The 24728-nt window shown below is 48.5% G+C and overlaps 1 protein-coding gene across 1 annotated transcript; it reads left to right on the top strand.

The window, feature by feature from the left end:
• The first annotated feature begins 1269 nt into the window (after positions 1–1269).
• On the top strand, positions 1270–4261 carry LOC133780686 (uncharacterized). Its single transcript, XM_062220265.1, has 2 exons — positions 1270–2499; positions 2607–4261. The coding sequence occupies exons 1-2, from the start codon at positions 1947–1949 to the stop codon at positions 3074–3076; spliced, it is 1023 nt and encodes a 340-aa protein (XP_062076249.1). The 5' UTR covers positions 1270–1946; the 3' UTR covers positions 3077–4261.
• The last annotated feature ends 20467 nt before the right edge of the window (positions 4262–24728 follow it).

Genomic DNA, 24728 nt, shown 5'->3' with positions numbered 1-24728 from the left:
GTCCCAAGGTATAGGGAACGGGACACTCGGCGCGTGTACATGTGATAGGCATGGGGCCTTGATGGATGGGTGCGAGGTGAGATGACTACCTCGTGAGCCCTTAGGTGGCAAGGTTCCTTTGACGTGTGGCCCCATTTGCATGGCCACTTGGTGTTGGGGCTAAGTGAGATGGGCGTGTCGTGCGCCTGGGGCATGGCTAGGCGAGGCCACCTGTGTGCGCCAAAGGTGGTGTCCGAGCGAGGCGGTTGAGGCCACATGGGCGAGACGCACCAGGGTGGCGGAGAGGGGCCGAGCGAGGCCATGGTGCCTCTTGCCGAGGTGGCTGAGCGAGGCCCGCAGCATCACGCCTAGGCGTCCGAGCGAGGCGGTTGAGGCCACATGGACGAGACGCACCAGGGTGGCGGAGAGGGGCCGAGCGAGGCCAGGGCGCCTCTTGCCGAGGTGGCCGAGCGAGGCCAGCAGTGTAGCGCCTGGGCGTCTTAGCGAGGCGGTTGAGGCCACATGGGCAAGACGCACCAGGGTGGCAGAGAGGGGCCGAGCGAGGCCATGGCGCCTTGCGCCAAAGTGGCCGAGCGAGGCCAGCAGCGTTGCACCTGGCCGTCCGAGCGAGGCGGTCAAGTTAGCACGGGCGGGGCGCACCTGGGTGGCCGAGCAGGGCCATGGCGCCTCACGCCTAGGTGGCCGAGCGAGGCCAGCAGCGTCGCGCCTGGGCGTCCGAGCGGGGCCGTGCGTGGCCATGGCGTCTTGTCATCTATGTCATGTAAATGGGGGCTTCATGTCGTAAATCTCATATTTTCCCTTTGTGAGATTTTGTGCATCAACACTTCCCCCCAGTCTAGGAGAGTACCTTTAGGTGCTCTTGTCGTCTATTCACCTTAGTTCTTATAAATAGGCCTTCATGCATGTCTTAATATTTCCACCTTACTTCCTTGGCTTAGTGGTTTAGAGAACCCTTCCTTTTTCAAGAGGTAGGGGTTCAATCCCCCACAACCCCATTTTTGCCATAGTTTCATTGGTTTTATTTTTTCACTTTATTTCATCATGTTTTTTTTTTACATATGAGCTAATTTCTTGGTGTGTCTATTTAGTGACTAACACATCTTTCTGGTCCATTCTTGCAGACGCGCATTTTCGACTATTTGGTGCTTTTCGCTCCTCAACCTCCTTTGGACCCCAACTTCGCTCTCTTAATCACTTGAGGTATATTTTCTTTCCTTCTCCCTTTTATTTTTTATCGAGTCCAAACTAGCAGTACTCGGGATGGGGTTCCTTAGCCTGAGCTTGTAGTGAGTTTGACCATATGCACGCCCCTCCTCTTTTCTTTTTATACCTTGTAATGGGCCATTTAGGGCGTTTGCATCTAGAGATATTAAGCCTATTCCTTTGTGTTTTGTAGCCTTTCCCTCGTTTATACGTGAACCCCTTTTGCTGTTGAGACGAGGTCTCATGGCCAGTGACGACCCGTCCGACATACCCCCAGGGGCTGAGTTTATTGACCTGTCCTCAGACTTAGAGTCCCCTGAGGGCAATCCTCACCAGGACTATGACTCCTTAAGGCAGGCCCGCATCCGCCACCTTGGGTACATGGCTGAACTTAGGCGTAAAATTTGGGTGGTAGAGAGTGAAATTGACTCGGTGTCGAGAGGAGACGGAGGACCTTCCCCCCCAGACCTTAGTGACCACGTAGCGAGCCTTAGGATGACCCTTTTTGAATTGCAGTGGGAGTTAGAGTTTATGGAGGGACACCTTCCGCCTGAGCCTTCTAGCCCACCTTTGCCTGATGACCGTCAGGGGGCTGCTTATGCTTCTCCTCAGCCCCTAGTCTCAGTTTTTCCTAGCTTAGAACTTTCGCAGCCGCTCCCTTGATGGAAAACTCTTGCTAGGAAGAAAAATGGAGGGTCAAGTGTTCTGTCTCTTCCTCACATTTTTCTTTTGATTTTGTAGATATGCCGAAGGCATGCCGACAGGTATCTACCCAAGAGCAGGACGATGCCCCTTTATTAGCGTCCGAGCTGGTGTCGCGCGTGTCCGACAACAAACTGATGGACATCGTGAATAACTATCGCGTCCCTCCAGATTATGCTCTATACGACCCTTTAGAGGCATGCCGTGCTGACCAACCTAGGCTCGGCTTCGTGGCCCTCAGCGAGCACATTCTAAAAGCGGGTGGTACCATTCCGCTGCATTCGTTCTTTGTGGCAGTCCTCAACTACTTCGACCTTGCCCCGCTTCAGCTGGCACCCAATGGTTGGCTGACTTTGAGCTGCCTTTTCATTGGATACATGAAACTGTTGAAACGCGCCCCTACGGCCACCGAGGTACATTTCCTCTACAACCTCATGCCCCTCCACAATTCAAAAGGCTTTTACTACTTACAAAAAGACAACAACGGGGCCTCTTTGATAGAGGGTTCGGTGTCTAACCTGGGGGCTTGGAAGCGGGACTTTTTCTTCGTGGAAGGTCCACTCTCTGTCCGTGAGGATTTCCGGACCACTCCCAGTAAGTACTCTGAGCATCACTTCCTCTCTTCTTTTTTTTTTGTTTTGTTTTTGCAACTTATGGTTTTGTGCCTTACGCTCACACTAACTATGGCTCGTATTGCGCAGAGCGATTCGCCGAACCCTCCGTCGTCGGGTTGGAAGCGAAAGACATGAGATGGTTCCTCAATGCTGAACTTGTCAGGAAAGAGGCGGTGCGTCTTTTCACCATAAAGAATCTGAACCGCCACAAGCTATCTCCCGTTTCTGACCCCAAGTTGTTGTGGACCATCTCTGGGTCCACGAAGATGAAGGAGACCTTGGCTGAGCCTTGCCCGGATGACGATGAGGAGGAGGAGGGGCTGGAGGAAGCCCCCCTTGACCGCGGGGGATTCCACCAGCCGCCTCCATCCCCTGGGGGTTGTCCTCCACGCGCTCCCTATGATCCAGACATAGCCTCTCACTCACAAGACCAGCAGGACATTCCGGGGTGTAGTATTTACCCTGACCCTGAGGGCCATGACGCCTTCACTCAGGCTCCTCATGACATCGGATCACCGAGGGCTGATTTCGTCGGCCTTGCAGTCCCCCCCCTTTGATCTATCAGAGCCTCGGCATTCCACATCCACCGCGCCCCCTTCCGCATCGGCAAGCGGGTCGTCTGTCCCCCTCCAGCCAGGTGCCCCTGGTACTGATGGGGAGCCCTGGGTGACTCGGATGGCAACGTCGTTCAGACAGCGATACATCCAGCTTGCCTCGGGCCTCCTTGTATCCGACTGGAATGGCCTTGGGAACGTGGCTCAGACGGACCTTGGGGAGAACCTAAGGTGCTCCATGGCTTGGGTGATTCCCTGCTCCTCGCGTTGGCCCTATTATGTATAGGTGTTTATGCATATATTCTTTTTTTTTTCTTTGTCACTTATTGCTGCTGTTGCTAACTTTTTTTTTTGTGCAGACCTATACGCTGGCTATGCGGTTTGTTGACTTGTCTAACAACCTCTCTGCATCTGCTGCTGAGAGGAACTGCCTTACATCCCGAGTACAGGAGCTTGATGAAGAGCTTAATGGAACCAATGCTAAGTTGTCAGAGGTCCAGACCCAATTTTCCAACTTGTCATTGAAGAGGAAGGAAATAAGGGCCAAGACTAAGAGGTTAGAAGGCAAGGTCACTCGCTTGGAGCGTGAACTCCAGGAAGCCAAGTCCACTACGAACGCGTCTCAGTAGAGGGTTACCCAATTGGAGGCCGAAGTCGAGGCCCTCAGGGCCGAGCTTCAGTCGGTGCAGGAGAGGAATGCTTCCTTGGAGGCGGAGAGGGCCACCACTGAGCGCAGGTCCATAGATCGTGCCCTTTACAATGTGTGGAGGCAAGATCCTAATTTCGACTTCTCCTCTTTTGGTGAACAGGTCGTTGCTCGAGCGGCCTTGTGGAGTGCCCACTTTAGGAGGCCTTGAAGTAGTCTTGCTTTTTTTTTTTTTTTTTTTTTTTTAACTTTGTAATATCATTATCACTGTTACTTTTTTTAACTTTGTATATTCTTGTGCGCGCTTATTATTTCTTTGCGAGAAGCGTCCTTCTCGTCGTTATTCATAGTACTATTTTTGCAAGGGTCTCCTTTGGGACCCTTTTTGGCTAGACGGCTTGGTGGCTGCTCTAGACTTATTATTGTCGTTACCATATTTTGGCTAGACTTGTTATTGGCTAGACAGCTTGGTGGCCGCTCTAGACTTATTATTGGCTAGGCGGCTTGGTGGCCGCTCTAGACTTATTACTATCGTTACCATATATTTTTCCTAAGTCCCTACGGCCTCCTCGATGTTCACAAGGGTAGCTAATCCTTGTGATCCCAGGAGATACCTTGCAAGGACTTCGCTTAAGGCCCCGATATAGGGGGTCCCTCTAGGATCTTCGTTAAAGGGTCCTTTTTAGGGTCCTCTTGGTAGAGGGTCCCTTTTAGGGGCCTCCTTTTTTAGGAGGGCAAGGGATCCTCTTGGTAGAGGGTCCCCTTTAGGGGCCTCCTTTTTAGGAGGGCAAGGGGTCCTCTTGGTAGAGGGTCCCTTTTAGGGGCCTCCTCTTTAGGAGGGCAAGGGGTCCTCTTGGTAGAGGGTCCCTTTTAGGGTAGGGGCCTCCTTTTTAGGAGGGCGAGGGGTCCTTTTTAGGATCCTCCGTTAGAGGGCCCTTTTTAAGTTCCCCTTACTAGCCACATGTTATTGCCTCTTGTCCTGCGCCCTAAGTGTTTGGTGAAATTTATTTCGGCAGGCACTTTGGCTGATGCTTGCGTAGCGAAGAAACATAACACATGAAGTTGCAAACAACTTCATTTATAACACGCGGTCTACGACCGACTTTGTAAATAAAAAAGGGGGGGGGGGGGGTTACATCTACCACGGAGGTTACATCTAATACGGAGGTTACCTAGGTAACCTCTTTGATTCTTACTTGCATAAGCTAAAGTAATGAAGGACAAATTAAACTTAGGTTCTTTTGGCATTAAGAGCCAAAGTCTTGCTGGTAGCACTTCTCGAGAGGCTCCGTAACCTGTGGGTCCAATCTTGTGCGGATCTAACTTCATGCACAGCCATCGTCATTGGCATGGATGGTTTGATGGCTGCACGGAGGGACATGTTATAGCATTCCCTTGCTTCCTTCTGCTCCCCTTTCACACATGCTACTCCCCCAGGGGTAGGGAATTTCATGGCTAGGTGATACACAGAAGTTATCGCCTTCAATTCTCTCAGAGAGGGTCTCCCTAATACCGCATTGAAGGCTGAGGTGCAATCTACCACGATGAAGTTAGCCATTACGGTGGTTTGCCTAGGTTGCTCCCCCATGGTGAGGGCTAATTTGATTGTCCCCAGGGGTTGCATCGAATCTCCCATAAACCCATACAAAGTCGTAGTGCAAGGCTTTAGGTGACGGAGGCTCAACCCCATCTTTTCCAGCGCCTGTCGATACAAGATGTCCACAGAGCTCCCGTTATCCACCATGACCCGATGTACCCTCATGTTAGCTAGCTGGGCGGTTAGCACCAGGGGGTCGTTATGAGGAAAGTGCACCCCCTGCGCATCTTCTTCAGTGAAAGTTATTGAGTCATTCTCGCCCTTGAAGCTCTTCGGGGGGCGTTGCTCCAAACTTAAAACGCAATGTGGTGGAATTCGTCGGGCCTCCTTGGCATACCTGTCTCGCCCTTTCCTAGAATTGCCTCCGAATCCTGGCCCTCCAAAGATGGTCCTGACCTCTCCTTACACTTCCGGGGCCACCTCACGTGCCCGCGGCGGGGACACTCCTCCCTCTGGCCTCTGGTTATCCTTGCACACATACCTGCCCAAATGTCCCCTACGGATGAGTTCCTCAATTTCTTCCTTCAAATGGATACACTCTGTCGTGGTGTGACCGGTATCCTTGTGGTACTGACAGTATCTTCTAGGGTCCCTTTTGGACTGGTCCTTTCTCATTAGTGGGGGCCTTTTTAAAGGAACTCGATCTTCATTGGTGAGGTAAATGTTCTCCCTGGTGTCTGTGAGGTCTGTGTAGTAAGTGTAAGCTGCTTGCCTGTGATCATTCCCCTGTTTGGTTTTCCTCTGGTGGTCATCTCTTGATCCATCGTATGCCCTTTTCTTCTTTGCTACATTCAGCCCGTCGTTAGTTGGGGGATTCGCGTGGGGCTCCTCCTTTCCTGCCTTCAGGTTTGCGTGGCCATCCTCCACACGTATGTACTTCTGCGCTCTCTCGTAGAAGTCATCTAAGTCAGTGACCTCCCTCTTCAGCATGTTATCCCACAACTTGTTTCCTGGGAGCACCCTGGTTGTAATGGCCATTTTTAGCTCTCGGTGAGTCAGGCTCCCCACTTTCGCGGCCTCCATATTGAACCGGTGAATGTAGCTTTTTAGGCTCTCATTCTCCCCTTGCTTCACGTTGGCCAAGCTGGTACCTGGCATCGTGTAATCCCTCATGGCATGGTGTTGTTGGAGGAATTCGCCAGAAAACTGCTGCCAGGATCTGATGGACCCCGGCCTTAATCTTTTGAACCATTTGTAGGCGGGTCCTTTCAGAGTAACAGCGAAGCAATGGCATCTGGCACCACTTCCAATCCCCCTCAGTTTCATTAGATCATTAAACGCATCCAGGTGGTACTTTGGATCCGTGCTCCCTTCGTAGGGGGTCATATTGGGCTCCATAAAGTTGGCAGGGAGCCGGATGGCCTGTATCTCCCTCACAAAGGGCGACTCGTGGTCGAAGTCCTCCTCAAAGGCCTGACCGCCTGATGCGGTGACGATCTTGCTTCGCAGGCTCCTCATTTCCATGTCTAGGTCCTGCCTCCTCGTACTTAGAGTGTCCCTCAGAGCGGACGGGCTAAGATCCGCCTTTCCCTTGCCCTCTCGAGGTGCCACAAGGGGCGTGGTCCCTTTGCCCACCCTCTTTTTATTGAGCTCCTCCCGTAAGTTCGAGGGTGCTCTTTTAGAGGAGACCTCGTCTTCATTGCGAGGGGCAGCGTTGGTCCTCGGCGCGGGTTTCTGGGCCTGCTTAGGCGGTTCAGGTTGTTCACGTTGCTTCGTTCGGGGGGTGTTACTGGTTGAATGTCGGGTTCTCCCATCATCTACCGGTACAGTGGTCTCCACCCCATCCTTGCCCTTCTCCTTCCTCTTAGGCAAGGTCACGCTCGACTTACCCTGCAACAGGCCGTTCAGGACCTCTTGCATGTTTTCCAAGGTGGTTTCCAACCTTTGGTTCTTACGGTGAAGCTCACGTATTTCCTCTCCATAGAACCGAGACTTCGAACTTGAGCTCACGGGATGGACCCGAGCATGCTTATCATGCCTACGGGTTGATGGGCCAGGGTCCTGCCGGCCGGAGTTCGGTGCCTGTGGTAGTTTTGGAGGAGGGAACTCGTTAGCGTTTCCCGGTGGTGCTCTTGGAGGACTTCCTCCAGGTGGAGCGGCCGGTGACGAGGCCACTCTATCACCTCCGTGAACCTCAGGGTCTTTCGGGGGTTCCACGTCTCTGGGTGGAGGAGCATCCTTCACGGAGGCCTTCAGCTGGACTCCGTTCAGGTGAACCTCTACCTCCCGTGCCTCCTTCAGTCACTTTGAACGTCTTGGCATCTTCTTCTTGCCGGAAACAATGGTGGAACAGTAGCTTGAAACTAACGTTCCCACAGACGGCGCCAAACTGTTGACGGTGAGAACTCGTCAACTAACTTGAGTTGGAAAAATTATCAAATCAAGATCTCTAATGGAAAAGTTGTAGAAACTTGAACAATCACTCAAGAACAATGATAGAACAATAATGGAGAATTCAGTCTTTCATTCACACTCAAGACTCTTTCTACAGTAAAATTTCCAACCCCCTTTTAGGTGGTGTTCCAGTTCATTTTATAGTAGGCTCTAATGGCCTTAGGTACATGGTGGTCCAGGAGACCAAACGATACATAAGTACTATGTCAGGGGAGTGGCTTCAGAGGTTGTGGTCGTACATCAGTACAAGAGCAGGTTTCAGGAGGATGTCTCCACTACTTGTCCGTACCCATGTCTGATGAGTGGCGGCAAGCATAGTGGCGCAGGTGGTAGTGGTGTCGACTCTGACCCTTGGCCGTAGACGTACGGGCCATAACTCTTATCCCAGCAGTCCCACTGGTACTGGTGTCCGTACTCAGTACTAGGTCGTACATGTATGTCCCATTCGACTCGTACTGGAGCCTCTAAGCACTGGGGTCCCAAGGTATAGGGAACGGGACACTCGGCGCGTGTACATGTGATAGGCATGGGGCCTTGATGGATGGGTGCGAGGTGAGATGACTTCCTCGTGAGACCTTAGGTGGCGAGGTTCCTTTGACGTGTGGCCCCATTCGCGTGCCCACTTGGTGTTGGGGCTAAGTGAGATGGGCGTGTCGTGCGCCTGGGGCGTGGCTAGGCGAGGCCACCTGTGTGCGCCAAAGGTGGTGTCCGAGCGAAGCGGTTGAGGCCACATGGGCGAGACGCACCAGGGTGGCGGAGAGGGGCCGAGCGAGGCCATGGTGCCTCTTGCCGAGGTGGCCGAGCGAGGCCCGCAGCGTCGCTCCTAGGCTTCCGAGCGAGGCAGTTGAGGCCACATGGGCGAGACGCACCAGGGTGACGGAGAGGGGCCGAACGAGGCCATGGAGCCTCTTGCCGAAGTGGCCGAGCAAGGCCAACAGCGTCGCGCCTGGGCGTCCGAGCGAGGCGGTCGAGGTAGCACGGGCGGGGCGCACCTTGGTGGCCGAGCGGGGCCATGGCGCCTCACGCCAAGGTGACTGAGCGAGGCCAGCAGCGTCGCACCTGGGCGTCCGAGAGGGGCCGTGCGTGGCCATGGCGTCTTGGCATCTACGTCATGTAAATGGGGGCTTCATGTCGTAAATCTCATATTTTCCCTTGGTGAGATTTTGTGCATCAACAGCTACCACAAGTTACATTTCTAGGCCACATTGTCAGTAAGAAGGAGATTCTGGTTGACCCAAGTAAGATTGAGGCGGTTAGAGATTGGCCTAGACTGAGCAATGTTCCTAAAGTGAGAAGCTTTTTGGGCTTAGCAGGGTATTATCGGCGGTTCGTTGAGGGGTTCTCCAGAATAGCTACGCCTTTGACAGAACTGACAAAGAAGAAGACAAGGTATGTCTGGACGGACAGATGTGAGAACAGTTTTGAGGAGTTGAAGCGGCGATTGGTCACCGCGCCAGTGTTAAGTTTGCCGACAGACAATGAAAAGTTTGTGGTTTATTGTGATGCGTCCAGACAGGGTTTGGGGTGTGTGCTAATGCAAGCTGGTAAGGTGATAGCTTATGCATCGAGACAGCTAAAGGAGTACGAGCAGAGATATTCCACGCATGATTTGGAGTTGGCAGCGGTGGTGTTCGCTCTTAAGATTTGGAGACATTATCTCTATGGTGAGAAGTGCGAGATATACGCCGACCATAAGAGCCTAAAGTATTTCTTTACGCAGAAGGACCTGAATATGCGCCAGAGACGATGGCTGGAATTGGTTAAGGATTATGACTGTGATATCCTATATCATCCTGGGAAGGCTAATGTTGTGGCTGATGCATTGAGTCGGAGAGGCCCAGGACAGTTGTTTAGCTCAAGGCAAATATCTGATAAGTTGGCTGAGGAGATGACTAGAGCGGGAATAGAGTTGGTGGTTGGCTGGTTAGCCAACATCACTCTTCAGTCTACACTCATTGAGAGGATCAAGGAGGCGTAGGGGAAGGATTCCCAGGTAAGAGGTCACAGAGAGGATGTCTTAGCCGGAGCGACCAAGGACTTTTCTATTTCAGAGATAAGTACAAGGGTCGGATTTGCGTTCCGATGGATTCTGATATCCGGCGGGAGATCTTAGATGAATCGCATACCCCTCCTTATTCTTTGCACCAGGGTACAACGAAGATGTACCAAGATTTTATAGTTTTGTATTGGTGGTCGGGCATGAAGAGGGATGTGGTGGATTATGTGGCCAAGTGCTTAACTTGTCAGCAGGTCAAGGCTGAGCATCAGAGGCCAGCGGGGTTGCTGCAGCCTCTGGGGATTCCAGAATGGAAGTGGGAAGATATCACCATGGACTTCGTGGTTGGTTTGCCGAGGATCGTGGGACATCATGACTCGGTGTGGGTGATTTTGGATACGTATACCAAGTCCGCCCACTTTTTGCCTTTTAGGACAACTTATACTGTGAAGCAGTACGCTGAGTTGTATGTGAAGGAGATTGTTTGACTTCATGAGGCTCCGAGGTCGATAGTATCCGACAGAGACCCCACCTTCACTTCCAAGTTTTGGGAGAGTCTGCTGAAGGCTATGCGCACGCAGTTACGGTTTAGTACTGCTTATCATCCTCAGACAGATGGGCAGTCAGAGAGGATGATTCATATATTGGAGGACATGTTGCGAGCCTGTCTGCTAGATTTTGGGGGATCGTGGAGTAAGTATCTCCCTTTGATCGGGTTCTCGTACAACAACAGTTATCAGGCGACCGTCGGAGTGGCTCCATACGAGATGCTTTGTGGAAGAAAGTGTAGATCACCTATTCATTGGGACGAGACAGGTGAGAGAAGATATTTGGGTCCTGAAATGGTTCAGAGGACAAATGAGGCGAATGAGAAGATTAGAGCGCATATGCTCGCCTCCCAGAGTCGACAGAAAAGTTATTCAGATCTGAAATGCAGGAGCGTGGAATTTCAGGTTGGTGACCATGTGTTTCTGAGGGTTTCACCTTTGAGGGGTGTGAAATGGTTTGGTGTTCGGGGCAAGCTGAGCGCTAGGTTTGTTGGCCCTTCGAGATTCTGGAATGGGTTGGAGAGGTAGCTTACAGACTAGCGATTCCTCCCGCTTTATCAAGGGTTCATGATGTTTTTCATGTGTCCATGCTCCGAAAGTATATATCAAATTCGACGCACATTCTAAGTTATGAGAATCTGGAGTTTGATCAAGATTTTTCCTACGAGGAAAAGCCGATTTAGGTTCTTGACCAGAAAGATAAAGTCTTGCGGAGCAAGACTATCGCCTTGGTGAAAGTGCTGTGGAGGAACAACAAGGTTGAGGAGGCGACATGGGAACTTAAGTCAGAGATGAGGGAGCGGTATCCCGAGTTGTTCAGGTAATTTCGAGGACGAGATTTTTGTAAGGAGGGGGTAGTTGTAACGACCCAAATTTACTAATAAGGCTTGGGGCCTTAATTAGTGTGCCTGGAGGGCAATAATTGTTATACAATATTAATCTATGTGAATTTAATGAATATGTGGATAGAATGCATGTTTAGGTGATTAAATAGGCATGTGGGCCCCATTTGGTTGTCAGGGGCATAACTGTATATAAATGTGATAAATTGTTGAGACCACATTATTATGTGGATATATTTGTGATCTGTGAATCGAGACGATCCTAGTGAGAGAGCTAGCAAAAAAGTCACAGCGGGGATTTATACCTGGCTTAGGGCGAGCCTGGGGGTATAAATAGGAATTTAGACAATATATTGGGATCTACTTTGATATTGGAGAATATAACTGGTGATTAGCTAAGTGTTGGGAGGTAAGCGGTAAATATTACAGACACTTGAGGAATTAGTGGGAATTGGGTGAAAAGACCAAAATACCCCTAGGTGGATTTAAAGACTTATGATTTATGGGAGGGTATTGTGGTCATTTGGCATATAAGGGATAGGAATAACTTAGGCTTTATGCCTTAGTGGGAAGAGTAGAAAGGGCTGGAAATGTTTTGAAGGAAAGAAAAGAAAGGAAAAGAAGGAAAGAAAAAGGAAAAGAAAGGCAGGGTCGGTTTGGTATTTCTCCACCAGTTTTTGAGGTCTTTTGGAGCAGAAACTCAGGAGGAGTTTGGGCAGGAGCTAGAGGCTAGAATCCTTGTGTTAGCTTGAGAAATTGGCAAAGAAATTCATCCACTTGAGGTAAGACTTTGAGGTTTTCTTAAGTTTTTGATGTTGGTGTTGAGCCAGGTTTCTAAGCAAGATACTGTGGGAAACTTAGGGAGTTGAAGCTGGGAATTTGAGGAGGTGAAGGATAAGCAAAGGTGGAAGATAACCTCAGCCAAGTTCATTCATCAGAGGTAAGGAACTTTAGTTTTAAGCTTTGTGATTTCTATGGTTCTGGTTAAGTTTCTGAGTTTTAGGTTCAGTTATGGTGAAATCTTGGATTAAGGATGCATGTGGTTGAGATGTGTATGGTTGGGATGCTTGGGATGAGTTAGACATGTTAGTAGGCTTGTTTTTAAGTTTGGGTAAATTTTGGATGAGTTTTGGTCTAGTTTGGCTTGGGGAAAGTCGAAGGAGAAAATGGCAGGTTTTGATGTTCTGTGATTAGCGCTACAGCACTAGCCTTTTGGCGCTGTAGCGCTAGGCCAAGTGTTCTGGGTGAGTCGAGCTCTATTTTTAGCGCTGTAGCGCCCTCCTTAGAGCGATGTAGCGCTACCCTGCTTCCAGAAAGGGGTTTTTGAGTTATTTTCAAGGGTTTTTGCCTGGGGGTTCGGGATTCGATTCCACCACCTTGTTTGGTGGAATTGGGGCTTCTCGAGGGCTCGGGATTGGTCCCGAGGTTAGGTGTTGAACTTGAGGTTTTGTGATGATTCTGATCTATGGCTATGACTGGTTGTACGCTAGAACTCATGAGGGATCGTGCTCGAGGATCAAGTGAACGGAGCTAGGGAATCTAAGGTAATAAAACCCTTGTTCCCATAGATCTTGTATGCAGGGCTGAGCCCAATGTGTTTGAATTGCAGGGCGTAGCCCTTTGGTTGAATTGGTTAGTATTCAATATATGCTTGATATGATATGAATGCAATTATGTGAATGATCGGCAAGAGCCGGGAACGGTGTAGGCCGAGGTCGGCAGGGGCTGAGAACGGCAAAGGGCCGGAAACGGCTTTAGGCACGTTGAGTGCAAGGCCGAGTACGGCAAGGGACCGGGAGCAGCGTTGAACACGTGGAGTGCGAGTTGCCAAGGCGTGTCCCTAAAGGATACCTGGGTTATCCTCACGGTGTGGACCACGAACCCAGGGCCTAGTAGTGCGCTTGGGTCGGCTAGGCCGTATGTGTTTAGCCTATTGATGGCCAGTTTATATACTTGGTGTATGTTGTGCATATGTTATCTGTTTGTGGGTTTTCTTGCTGGGCTTCGGCTCACAGATGCTCTTTGGTGCAGGTAAAGGCAAGGAGAAAGCCAACCAACCATGAGTGTAGCAGGCATGAAGCGGCGTCTACATGTTTGGCCTGCCTGGCTGCCACAACCAGTGTATTTTGGGAGATGATTGTTAATAAACCTTGATTTTGTCGTTTAGTCGACTCGGTTCAATTTATATGTTGTAAATGTTTCTAAACTATATTTTGGGATCCCATGTGTTAAACTTTTATGTCTTTCAATGAAATGGAGTTATTTCTAAAGTTTTCCTCTGTTTATGGCTTAATTACACTATTTGACCTAAAACCTCGATTAGCGAGTTGAATGCACATTTTTAAACTCACTTAGTAACGACTCTAAGGAAGTAGGGCGTTACATCTAAACAATCTATCAATTACCTTTCTAGAAACAAATGAATGTGTAGCACCAGAGTCAATCAATACAGTAAAAGGAGAGCCAGCGCTAGAAAGCTGACCTATCACCATTGAGGGACTAGCCTCGGCCTCTGCCTGCGTCATGGTGAACACTCAAGCTGGAGTCAAGCTACCCACCCTCCTAGCTTCCTTTTTCTTCACTGTTGGGCAGTCCTTCTTGAGGTGTCCCACCACCCCCACACACATAATAGGCCTTAGCCCAACATTCTCTCGGATGGCGTCTTCTGCACCTCGTGCACTCTGGATATCTCCTCCATGTGTCACTGCCTCCCTGACTGCCACCCTGAACACCTCGACCCCTCCTATCAGGAACAGCAGCAGTCAAAGTGTCAGGGGTATTCCTCTTCAAATCACTAGGCCTCCCCCCTACCAAACCCAGAATATGGAGGTACCGTCTTGCGGACCTCCCGCCTTGCTGCATTCTCCCTCCAGATCTTGTTCTCCGCTTCCTCAGCGATAAGAGGCTTCTCAACAGCCTGGGCATAAGTCGTCGCCCCAGGTACTGTTTTAATGCTCACATCCCGGGCTATCATAGCATTAAGCCCCTTGATAAATTTGTCCTGCCTAGCTGCATCAGTAGGCAGAAGATCTGTTGCAAACTTCGCAAGTCTATCAAACTGTCATGTTTCCCTGAACTAACCCCACAAATTCATTAACCTTCGTTGCCCTGACGGCAACGTTGTAATACTACTGACTGAACAAATCCTTGAATCCATCCCAACCCAAAGTAGTAACATCTCTAGTCTGTGATGCCACTTCCCACCAAATGCGGGCATCCTCTCTCAGCATATATGTGGCACAGGCCACCCTGTCATGACCCTCCACCCTCATGAAGTTCAGGATAGCAGTAATCATACTCATCCACTGTTCGACCTTTAGTGGATCTGCCTCCCCCCCCCCCCCCCCCTTAAAAGTTGGAGGATGTTGTCTCCTTAACCGCTCATATAACGGCTCCCACCTATTCCCAACCTCCAATGGTTGTACAACTAGTGCCACTACGGGTGGCACAATGGATGCAGCACTCCCTGATGGAGCCTGCTGTCTAGGAAGACAGATCTGCTCATCCTAACTTTGAAGCCGGGCTTGCATGTCTGCCATTATCTGCTGCCAATTCTCAGGGACTGGCGGAGGGTTCTGGCCCTGGTCATCACTTCTAGGCTCAGACCCAATGCCGGCTAGTCATATAGATTGACTTAGACGCATAGCTATCCAAGTTAATCTGCAATCAATGACTCAGCGATCAGACTTATGATGACAGGGTAATAATCTATCCTTGCATCACCATTGGAACACAACCAATCACAAGCAATCAAGATATAACAGGTCATTCAAATATTCATCGACATGCAACAGCAATGCTAATAAGCATGCCTTAATATCATCACACAGCAGTCAAGGGCCAGGCCCTATTAGTATCTCATGCTCCCTATTAATCAAACAGATAACAACATTCATATTTCCTTCTAATCACTTAAGCATATAAACATGTATACACAATTACCATACCCTGAGTCGAGCTTGTCTTTATTGGTGAATGTACATGTCCAGCCAGAGTCTTCAAGAACCCTTAAACCTAGACCGCTCTGTTACCAAGTTGTAACGCCATGGATAACCAAGATCATTACATTGTGTGTTTATAAAGATGCAAGACTTGCTAATTAAGTCATTTAGTTGAAAATGTGTCACTAAAACCATTATTGAACTAGGGTTAAAAGATTTTGGTCATAAAAGATAAACTTCATTTAAATAAGCGTTTGATACACAGGATCCCAAAAATGGGGTTAAATAACAGTTTACAAAATGTACAATCACAAGCCACTCTAATGACAAAATAGGCATTTTAGGGTCTCTTGTCCCTGTATCATCCCGCGACCGTGGCGGCTGAGCAGCCGACTATGTACATTCTGCCCCCAGAGCTCTCCAAATCAGGGTTGGTCCAGCTTACCCTTGCCTTTAATTGTACCACATAGCACCCGTGAGCCAAGGCCCAGCAAGAAAACCATATACAGAGCATAACCAATAAAAATAATCAAATAAATCATAAGTCATTAATGAGATACTCAAAATACCACATTGTTCAAATAATCAGTGATATCAGTCAACAAACCAGCAATCTATCATCTAGATAATTAACATGCCGCAATCATCGAATTAACAAAAGTAAGTCAATCATACAATATCCAAGGTCAGCGCCCTTAGGCTGCACCCTCTTTTTATCCCACTGATTTCAGCTTGCTTAGGTCGAGCTCAGTGATTATATGATTAACCTCAGCTACCAGTGGCCAAACTGCGTCCTGTGCGCAAATATTAATTCCAACACTGTCAGGACTTTTATTTCATGCTCAAATGGCATAATACCATAATACAACATTGCATACAAATATAGGGAACCCTTAGTCCCAACATAGCCACATAACCGGATGTAGTTTTCTTACCTTTGATTCCGAGTGGAGAAGGTGAACTGATGCTGAGCACAACCACTAGCCTCGAGCCTTGGCAGCAAACCAAGTCACAAGAGTCACTGATATCTATCAACTTCCAGTCATAAATAAAATACCTAGGGAGCAAATCTAGCCTCTGGGATCTCAATTTCTACTAAACCGGGTAGTAGAAATTGTCCCGAGCCCTAACAACACTAAGAACTACTCTAAGCTTAAAACTCCTAGGTGGGTCACGACTTGGCTCAACAAACCGCGACATGCCCCAAGTCAGAGAGCAAGCTCTCACGCCAAAGGGGAGGCGGGTTGCGACTTGGCCAAGCAAGTTCCCCCAGGCTGGATCGCGACGCGCCCCGCGAACGCAGAGAAAACCTAGGTTTTCTCCTACTTCCCCCAGCCAAGAACACCTAAGTTTCCTCAAAAAGTTGCCCAATTTAATGCCATTCAGCAACAAACTCATAACTAACTTACTCAATTTAACCACTCAAAATCCTCAGTAATATCCCTCAATTATTAGCTCAATTCAACTAGGAATCACCATTCAAAAACCTAGATTTAAACCTACTCTAAGCTTAAAGAACTCAGCTCAATTCCACATAATTAAACCCAATTCATCTAATAATTATACCCAGAAATATAGCAAAATTCAAAGTTAAAACAACAATCCTTACCTCAATTATGACTGAGCTCCTCCCTATTTTCCAACTTCAACTCCAGCTTAAATTCCTCTCCAACTTCTTCAAAGGTCACCAGCCCAAAAACTAGCCTAAGTCCTTGATCCTTAGCTTCAACTCAAGAGAGAGCAAGAAAGAGAGAGAGATACGTGGGAGAGAGAGAGAGCTGAGAAAGAATCTTATTTTTTCTTCTTTCTTTGAATAATTCCACCATCTTCTATTTACTCTTAACAATTCTGAATATATCACCTAAGAAAATGACCATATTGCCCCTCCAAATTATATAACTTTTAACTTAAATCTAGGAATAGAATGTGTTATCCCCAAAATTTGAAAATGATGATGTGGCAATAGAAATGACAAGTGGCAAGGAATGGTTGGGTGATCTGGCTTAGCAGTAGCCCAGTACATCAATGAAGAGTTTTGACTGCTTGAGAGGTGTCATGACCGACCAGGTAAGTTTCATCCAACCAGGAGTGATTTTGTTATCCAACACTGGCATGTCCGAGCCAAGTGCATCCGAGAAGCCCGATGCGTGTCCGGTCGGACACCATGCGTTCGAGAAGCAGCCCAAGTGTCTGGTCGGACACTCTATGCTAGAGGAGAGGCATCCGGTCAGACACTCATCCGAGGAGAGTGCATGCCTTGTGTCTGCGATGAGGCATGAGTTGGTCCGAGCGGACCATGTTTTGGCATGGTGCAGGTTGAGCGTGTCTGGTCGGAGACCTTAGGCCCGAGGAGATGATGGCCAGCCACATGCATCCAAGTAGGCGTGTACTTGGGCTAGGGGTCTGCCTGGTCGGATACATGTCTGAGGAGAGACAGTGTACTTGAGCTAGGGGTGTGCCTGGTCGGATACATGTCTGAGGAGAGACAGTGTACTTGAGCTAGAGGTGTGCCTGGTCGGATGCATGTCCGAGGAGAGACAAGGGCCTGGTCTGTATGCATATGTCCAACATGCATGTTTCCGACCAGCACTTGCATATGTCCAGCATGCATGTGGCCAACCAGGAGATGATATTCATCAACCAAATAGAACAAACTACATCAAATTCCCAGAAACGGCTTCAAGAAGAATCGGTCTGAGAATACGCAGGAATCTCTCATTCTTCGCACAAATTGGGGATTCTGTTGCATTTTGAATATTTTTTGTAATTTAAATATAATATGAATAATAAAATATCCCGATCCTAGGGGATATCAATGTATGATCCTAAGCCTATAAATACATGGTTGATGAGATCAGAAAGGGACTTTTGGCAATTTGAAGTTTTGGTCTGAGTTTTCTAGAGAGAGAAAGTGCGCTTTCTTGAGAGAGAACTCTTTTGTAACCTGAGAATTTACACTGAAGAAACTCAGTTGACTAAGGTTCATCTGATCTTGAGTGTAGATAAAATAATCAAATCTCTAAGTGGATTAGGCTATTACCAACATATTGGGGCTGAACCACTATAAAATTGTGTGTTTTATTTACTTTCTTTATTAAACTGTCTGTGTCGTTTGAATTCTCTTGAAGGTTTGTCGTTTTTGACGTTCTCACGTCGTTGGCCAAAAACACGGTCAACATTTTGGTGCTTTCATTGAGAGCCTGAAGAGAAAAATAGACGGTCCCTAGAGCAATATGGCGCCTAAGAACACTAATGCAGCCTCCAAGAAGACGGGCTCCTTTAAAGAGCCTGCTAGATCAGAGGGTCCTAGCATTCAAGATCGTGAAACTGAGCCTAGAGTCGTGCTTGAGGACGTAGCTCCAGAAGTTGAAGAGCTTCAGGAAGCCATGAGCGCCTTCCAGGAGGAGATGGCTCAGTTCAACGCCAGGCAGGAGGCGTTCGCTGAGGAAATGGCTAGGCAGAATGCCGCATTCGAGCAGCAGAAACGGGAAATGGACGCCAGGAGTGAGGAGATCCGTCGACAGCAGGAGGAGGCCGACAGGCGACATCGCGAAGCGTCACTCGCTCTGGAGGTAGCTACGCAGCTGACCCGAGCCAATGCCCAGGCTGCACCTGGAGTGGCAGCCACCCCAGGGGCAAGGACCACAGAAGCTAGTCACAAGAAAACTGATAGACCAGGCAGAGGTGGTAGTAACCTACCTAGTCATGAGGAGGATGGAGTCCGATCTCGCACTGCCTCAAATCAAAGGGGGAACTCCAAAACCCCCTCAAGGAGCCACCGATCAGAGACATCCAGAACAGGGAGTCATAAGTCAGGCAGTAAGAAAATACCTCCTGAGCAGGAGCACAATAGAGCTCCTCGTGGCAATGAGACTTCCCACTTCAAAGATGGGCACGGGCGTGATGAAACCGACAGTCATCACACTAACCATTCAAAGGAGAAGAATAATAATAACCATCGAGGAGGAGAGGATTGACAAGCTCAGACAGGAAGGCCACCCGGCATCCCAACCAGCGCAGTGGCAAGGAGCACGTTCCACCCAGCAAACCTTCCGAGAAGACTCGGAGTGCGGTGTTCGATAGGTTGGGAAAGCACACTGCCCAGAAGGACTTGAGGGACGTCATTGATGATAGAAGGAGGACCGTCCCGGTCGAAGGGCAAGAGCCAATCTGTCCTACCAGTCGAGTAGAAATACTCGATGATGGTTTGCCGGATAGGAACACCCGACCGGGCAGTCCCGAAAGTGAGTCCCCAGCAGTGGCCCCAGGCATCCAAGCCCAGCTTGATGCTTTGACAGCAGCAGTCCAGAGTCTATCAAAACGACCAGCGATTGATCCAGTAGACCACAGGAGTGGCAGCCCTTTTTGTGCTCAAATTAGAGCAGCTCAACCACCAGAAAAATACAAAGCACCGGTACTGCCAGTTTATACAGATTAGGCAGACCCGATTAGACATGTTGGGAAGTTCGAAGATCAGATGGAGCTGCTCGGGGTGAGTGATGACTATCGCTGCAGAGTCTTTCCCGCCACATTGTCCGACATTGCCCAAGAGTGGTATTGGAAGTTCAAGCCTAACTCCATCACTTCTTGGGAGAGTTTTAGAAAGGAGTTTTGCAAGCAGTTTAGTGCTGCTCGAACCCCTCCTGTTTATGCCAATCACTTGGCATAAATAAAGCAAGGGAAAGATGAGTCTCTCAAGAATTACATACAAAGGTTCATGAGAGAAGCTAACCGAGCTACTGCGGTTGGAGATGAGGGGAAGATGGTGGTAATTTCTTCCGGCATTATCTACCGAAGTCCTTTGTGGGACAGCATCCATCGCCATCCAATTTCAACTTTACAACAATTTTTAGACCGGGCGGATAAATACATGACGTTGGATGATGCAATTGAGAAGGGAGAGAATGGGTTGAACAAACCAAGTGGATCGACTGATCCCCCTAAAAATGGCGGACATGATCAAGGTGGTGGTAAGAAACGTGGGAATAACGGGTCTGACCGCCACAATGAGAAGAAGGCTAAGTCGGGACCAAACAACAAGCCAACGAAGTATGAACCTCGATTCACCAACTACACCACTCTGTCGGCGAGCCGAGCGGAGATCTATTTGGCCAGTCATCAAGAGGTCCCTTACCGGAAACCCCCACCAATTAAGAAGGAGATGAGTAAGAGAGACATGAACAAGTTCTGTCGCTTCCATGGAGACTATGGTCACGACACGAATGAGTGTAATCATCTCAAGGATGAGATAGAGTTTCTCCTCGAGTCGGGGAAGCTAAAAAAGTATCGAGCAGAGAAGACCCAAGGAGAGGGGAGCAACAACAATCCTGGGTTCAAGCGGCAACGATCCCCACCTTTGCAACCTGAACCTGTGGACTTCACACCAGATACTATATGTGGAGGACCACATCTTGTTGGAGATAGCAACAAGGCGAGGGAGAGGTATGCTCGCACCCTTCGTCATGAATTGGGTGCGGCATCCACCTCCAAAATTATGACAGTAGAGGGGCGACCACCAAAGAACCCAAGATATGAAAGTGAGTCCCTCACTTTCACTGAAGAAGATGCTCGACACATGAGGTATCCTCACAATGACCCTCTTGTTGTGACAGTCCAAATAGCTAATATGAAAGTGAAGAGATGTCTGGTCGATACAAGGAGCTCTGTAAACATTATTTATAAGACATCCTTCGAGAGGATGAAGCTATCTATCAATGACTTGAACCCGTGCTCAAGTCATTTATGGGTTTACTGGAGAAGGATTGTCACTAGCTGGGACAATCAAGTTGCCAGTCACAACGGGGGAAGCTCCCAAACATGAAACCGTAATGACTGAGTTCTTAATTGTTTACTGCCCGTCCGCCTACAATGTGGTTATTGGTCGACCACTGCTCACAAACTTACATGCGGTAGTTTCAATCTGGCACCTTTCCATGAAGTTCCCGACCAGTGCTGGCATAGGTTGTGTCCAAGGAGACCAGAGGGAGGCTAGGGAGTGCTATAATGCCTCGGTAGCTAAGGCAAAGAAGGGGGCCAAGGAGAGAAACATGATTGTATGTGTTGAGAGAGAGGAGGTGGACGAGATGGATTTCGACCGAAGTTTTGCAGTTGTAACCGACAAGGAAGAGATGTTAGAGGAGTTTGACCAAGAGAGCACTCTTGGCTTAAAAGAGAAGAAAACCCCATCCGGTGATGAAGTCACCGAATAGGGCATTGCCCAAAGCGAGGGAAGGGTCTTTGATCCTCGCTTTGGGGATTATGAAAGTGAAGTGGGACCGTCCGAGGAGTTAGAGGAGGTCCTCATAGATGAGAATGACCCGACGAGAGGGGTCAAAATTGGAAAAAAAGTTAAAAGCGGAGGGGAGAGCACAACTGATAGAATTCTTGCGAAGGAATCAAGATGTCTTCGCCTGGTCTCACAAAGATATGGTGGGTATCTCACCAACTGTGATCAGCCACGTGCTCAACGTGGATGAAAGCTATCCAACAGTGCAGCAGAAGAGGAGATTGCTTGACAAGGATCGAGCAAAAGCTCTTAAGGAGGAGGTAGAGCGGTTAAAGGAGAATGGGTTTATCAGGGAAGCATACTACCCTGCCTGGGTTTCAAACCCAGTGTTGGTGCCCAAACCCAATGGAAAGTGGAGGACTTGTGTAGATTTTACTGATCTAAACAAAGCATGCCCAAAGGATTGCTTTCCTTTACCAAGAATAGACCAGTTGGTAGATGCAACCTCTGGTCATGAAACATTGTCCTTCATGGATGCATATTCAGGGTACAACCAGATCAGCATGCATCCCCCTGATGAAGAGCATACCAGCTTCCGAACAGATATAGGGCTATACTGCTATAGGGTCATGCCCTTCGGACTGAAGAATGCAGGGGCTACCTATCAGCGTTTGGTGAATGGTATGTTTCGTGACTTAATCGGCAAGAGCATGGAGGTGTACGTAGACGATATGCTGGTGAAGTCAAAGGAAGATGAAGAGCGTGCGCAAGACTTAGAGGAGTGCTTCGCAATACTGAGAAAGTACAGCATAAAGTTAAACCCCCTCAAGTGCTCATTTGGAGTGGGTTTTGGAAAATTTCTTGGGTTTATTGTGAACTCCTGAGGAATAGAGGCAAACCCAAAAAAGATAAAGGCTCTCATAGACATGAAGTCTCCAGCTAGAATAAAGGATGTACAAAGCTTGACTGGGCAGATTACAACTCTAAGCAAGTTCGTTTCGAAATCAATAGACAAGTGCGTCCCGTTTTTTAACCTGCTTAGAGGAGGCAAGAACTTTGAGTGGACGGTAGAATGTGAACAAGCTTTCCAGGCCATAAAGGAGCATTTGGCCCAACCTCCTGTTCTTTCTAAGCCAGTTGATGGAGAAGACCTCTTTTTGTACCTAGCAGTCACGGAGCATGATGTTAGTGCTGCCTTAGCACGAGAGGAGGATAGAGTGCAGCACCTGGTGTACTATGTTAGCAAGCGATTGATAGGAGCAGAATCCCGGTATCCCGTGATCGAAATGTTGGCTTACTGCTTGGTACTCGCATCACGAAAATTGCGGCCATACTTCCAAGCACACCCCATTAAGGTCCTTACTGACCAGCCTCTACGCCAAGTCTTACAAAAGCCAGAGTCATCTAGACGGCTACTTAAATAGGCAGTTGAGTTAGGCTAATTCGAAATCAAGCACCAGCCGAGGACTGCTATTAAGGGTCAAGCTTTGGCAGATTTCATCGCTGAATGTACCGGGATCGCTGATGTTCCCGACCAGCAAGAGAGTGTCACTGGGCAGAAAGAAGAACTTCCTACTTGGCAACTTTTTGTTGATGGGTCGTCGAATGAGCATCATTCAGGAGCAGGAATTATATTGGTCACACCGGAGAAGCGCCGAATTCATTGTGCACTGAGATTCGGATTCAATGCTTCTAACAATGAGGCGGAGTATGAAGCCCTCCTAGCAGGCTTGCGGCTGGCTAGAGATGTACGTGCCCGGTCATTGGAAATAAATAGCGATTCCCAATTGGTGGTCTACCAAGTCTTGGGGGAATACCAGGCAAGGGGTCTACGCATGGTGGCATACTTAAATAAGAATAAAGATCTGCTAGCACAGTTCGAGGAGTATACCATCAAGCTAGTACCACGAGAGTAGAACTCCAATGCAGATGCTCTAGCAAAGCTAGCTAGTGCAAAAGATGCCGAAACTCTGAATATAGTACCTGTAGAATACTTGGCGGAGCCGAGCATTGATAAACAAGAGGCCATGCCGATCACGATAGCTGACATCTGGATGACTCCCATCATTGCTTATCTTGAGTTAGGGACCCTCCCAGATGATCGTAATGAAGCGAGGAAGATTATGAGGCAAGCTACTAGGTACACCATGATGGATGGGGTGTTGTATAGAAGAGGGTATCCCCTACCTCTACTCAGGTGCATAACACCCGACTAGTCAAAGAATTTATTAGCTGAAGTGCATGAAGGGTTCTGTGGAGATCATGCTGGGGGCAGAGTCTATCTAAAAAGATCTTGCGGCAAGGATTTTTCTGGCCTACCATGAACGAGGACTCTATGGAATATGTGAAGAGGTGTGACAAATGCCAAAGATTTTCTAAAGTTCCCAGAGCGCCCCCAAATATCTTGAAGCAAATGCAAAGTCCATGGCCTTTTGCAGTGTAGGGTATTGATCTGATCGGGAAGTTGCCCAAAGGGAAAGGAGGAGTGCAGTTTGCAGTGGTTGCAGTAGATTATTTCACTAAGTGGACTGAGGCCGAACCATTAGCCATGATCACATTGAAGAAAGTGTTGGGCTTTGTGGTTAAGAACATAATATGTCGCTATGGTCTGCCCAAGAAGATAGTGTCTGACAACGGCACTCAATTTGACAACGACATATTTACTGATTTTTGCACTCGACATGGCATCACAAAAAGTTTCTCCTCGGTAGCCCATCCACAAGCCAATGGGCAGGTTGAAGCGATAAACAAGACACTGAAGGACACTCTGAAAAAGCGCCTGGAGTGAGCTAAGGGTGCTTGGGCGGAAGAATTACCAGAAGTCCTTTGGTCATACAGGACTACTTCTCGGACAGCAACTGGACATACCCCATTTTCTTTGGCATATGGGTATGAAGCCATGTTACCTGTGGAAATAGACCCACCATCTTATAGAAGGACCAGGTACAACCAAGAGGAGAATCATCAATTGCTAGCAGAATCCTTGGACTACCTCGAGGAGAGAAGAGAGGAGGCAAACCTGAGAGTTGCTGCTCACCAGCAAAAAGTGGAGTGCTACTTCAATTCCAAAGTCCGAGATCAAAAGTTCCAGGTCGGAGATTTGGTCCTCAGAAAGGGGTTTGTCAGAGACCCAGTAGCTGGTGTTCGAGGACCAAACTGGGAAGGACCATATCAAATTGAGAAAGTCTTGCCACCCGGCACCTACAAGCTTGCTCGGTTAAATGGAGAGCTAATCAGGAATTACTGGAATGGCGAGCACTTGAGGAAATATTATCAATAAATACTGCTTACAGAGTAGTAGCTTTGTATCAAGTGCTTAACTTGTTATTTAAGTTTTTTGTTTGTGAACTGGCTATTTGCTGACCATTCATGTTATTTTGAACAACGTTATTTTGTTTGAAACTCGTTGTTAGACACATTTTGTCATTTATTATTACGAGTAATAAAAGAGATCATGCGCAGCGT

This window comes from Humulus lupulus, chromosome 5, assembly GCF_963169125.1.
Source record: "Humulus lupulus chromosome 5, drHumLupu1.1, whole genome shotgun sequence".
Lineage (NCBI taxonomy): Eukaryota > Viridiplantae > Streptophyta > Magnoliopsida > Rosales > Cannabaceae > Humulus > Humulus lupulus.
The sequence above is the reverse complement of the archived record's forward strand: the minus strand, read 5'-3'. Positions and strand labels throughout refer to the sequence as shown.

Excerpts from the sequence above, each read along its gene's own strand:
- LOC133780686 (XM_062220265.1), top strand. The coding sequence starts at position 1,947 with ATGCCGAAGGCATGCCGACAGGTATCTACCCAAGAGCAGGACGATGCC. Across the intron at positions 2,500-2,606 it reads GGATTTCCGGACCACTCCCA|AGCGATTCGCCGAACCCTCC; the intron begins GTAAGTACTCTG and ends CGTATTGCGCAG.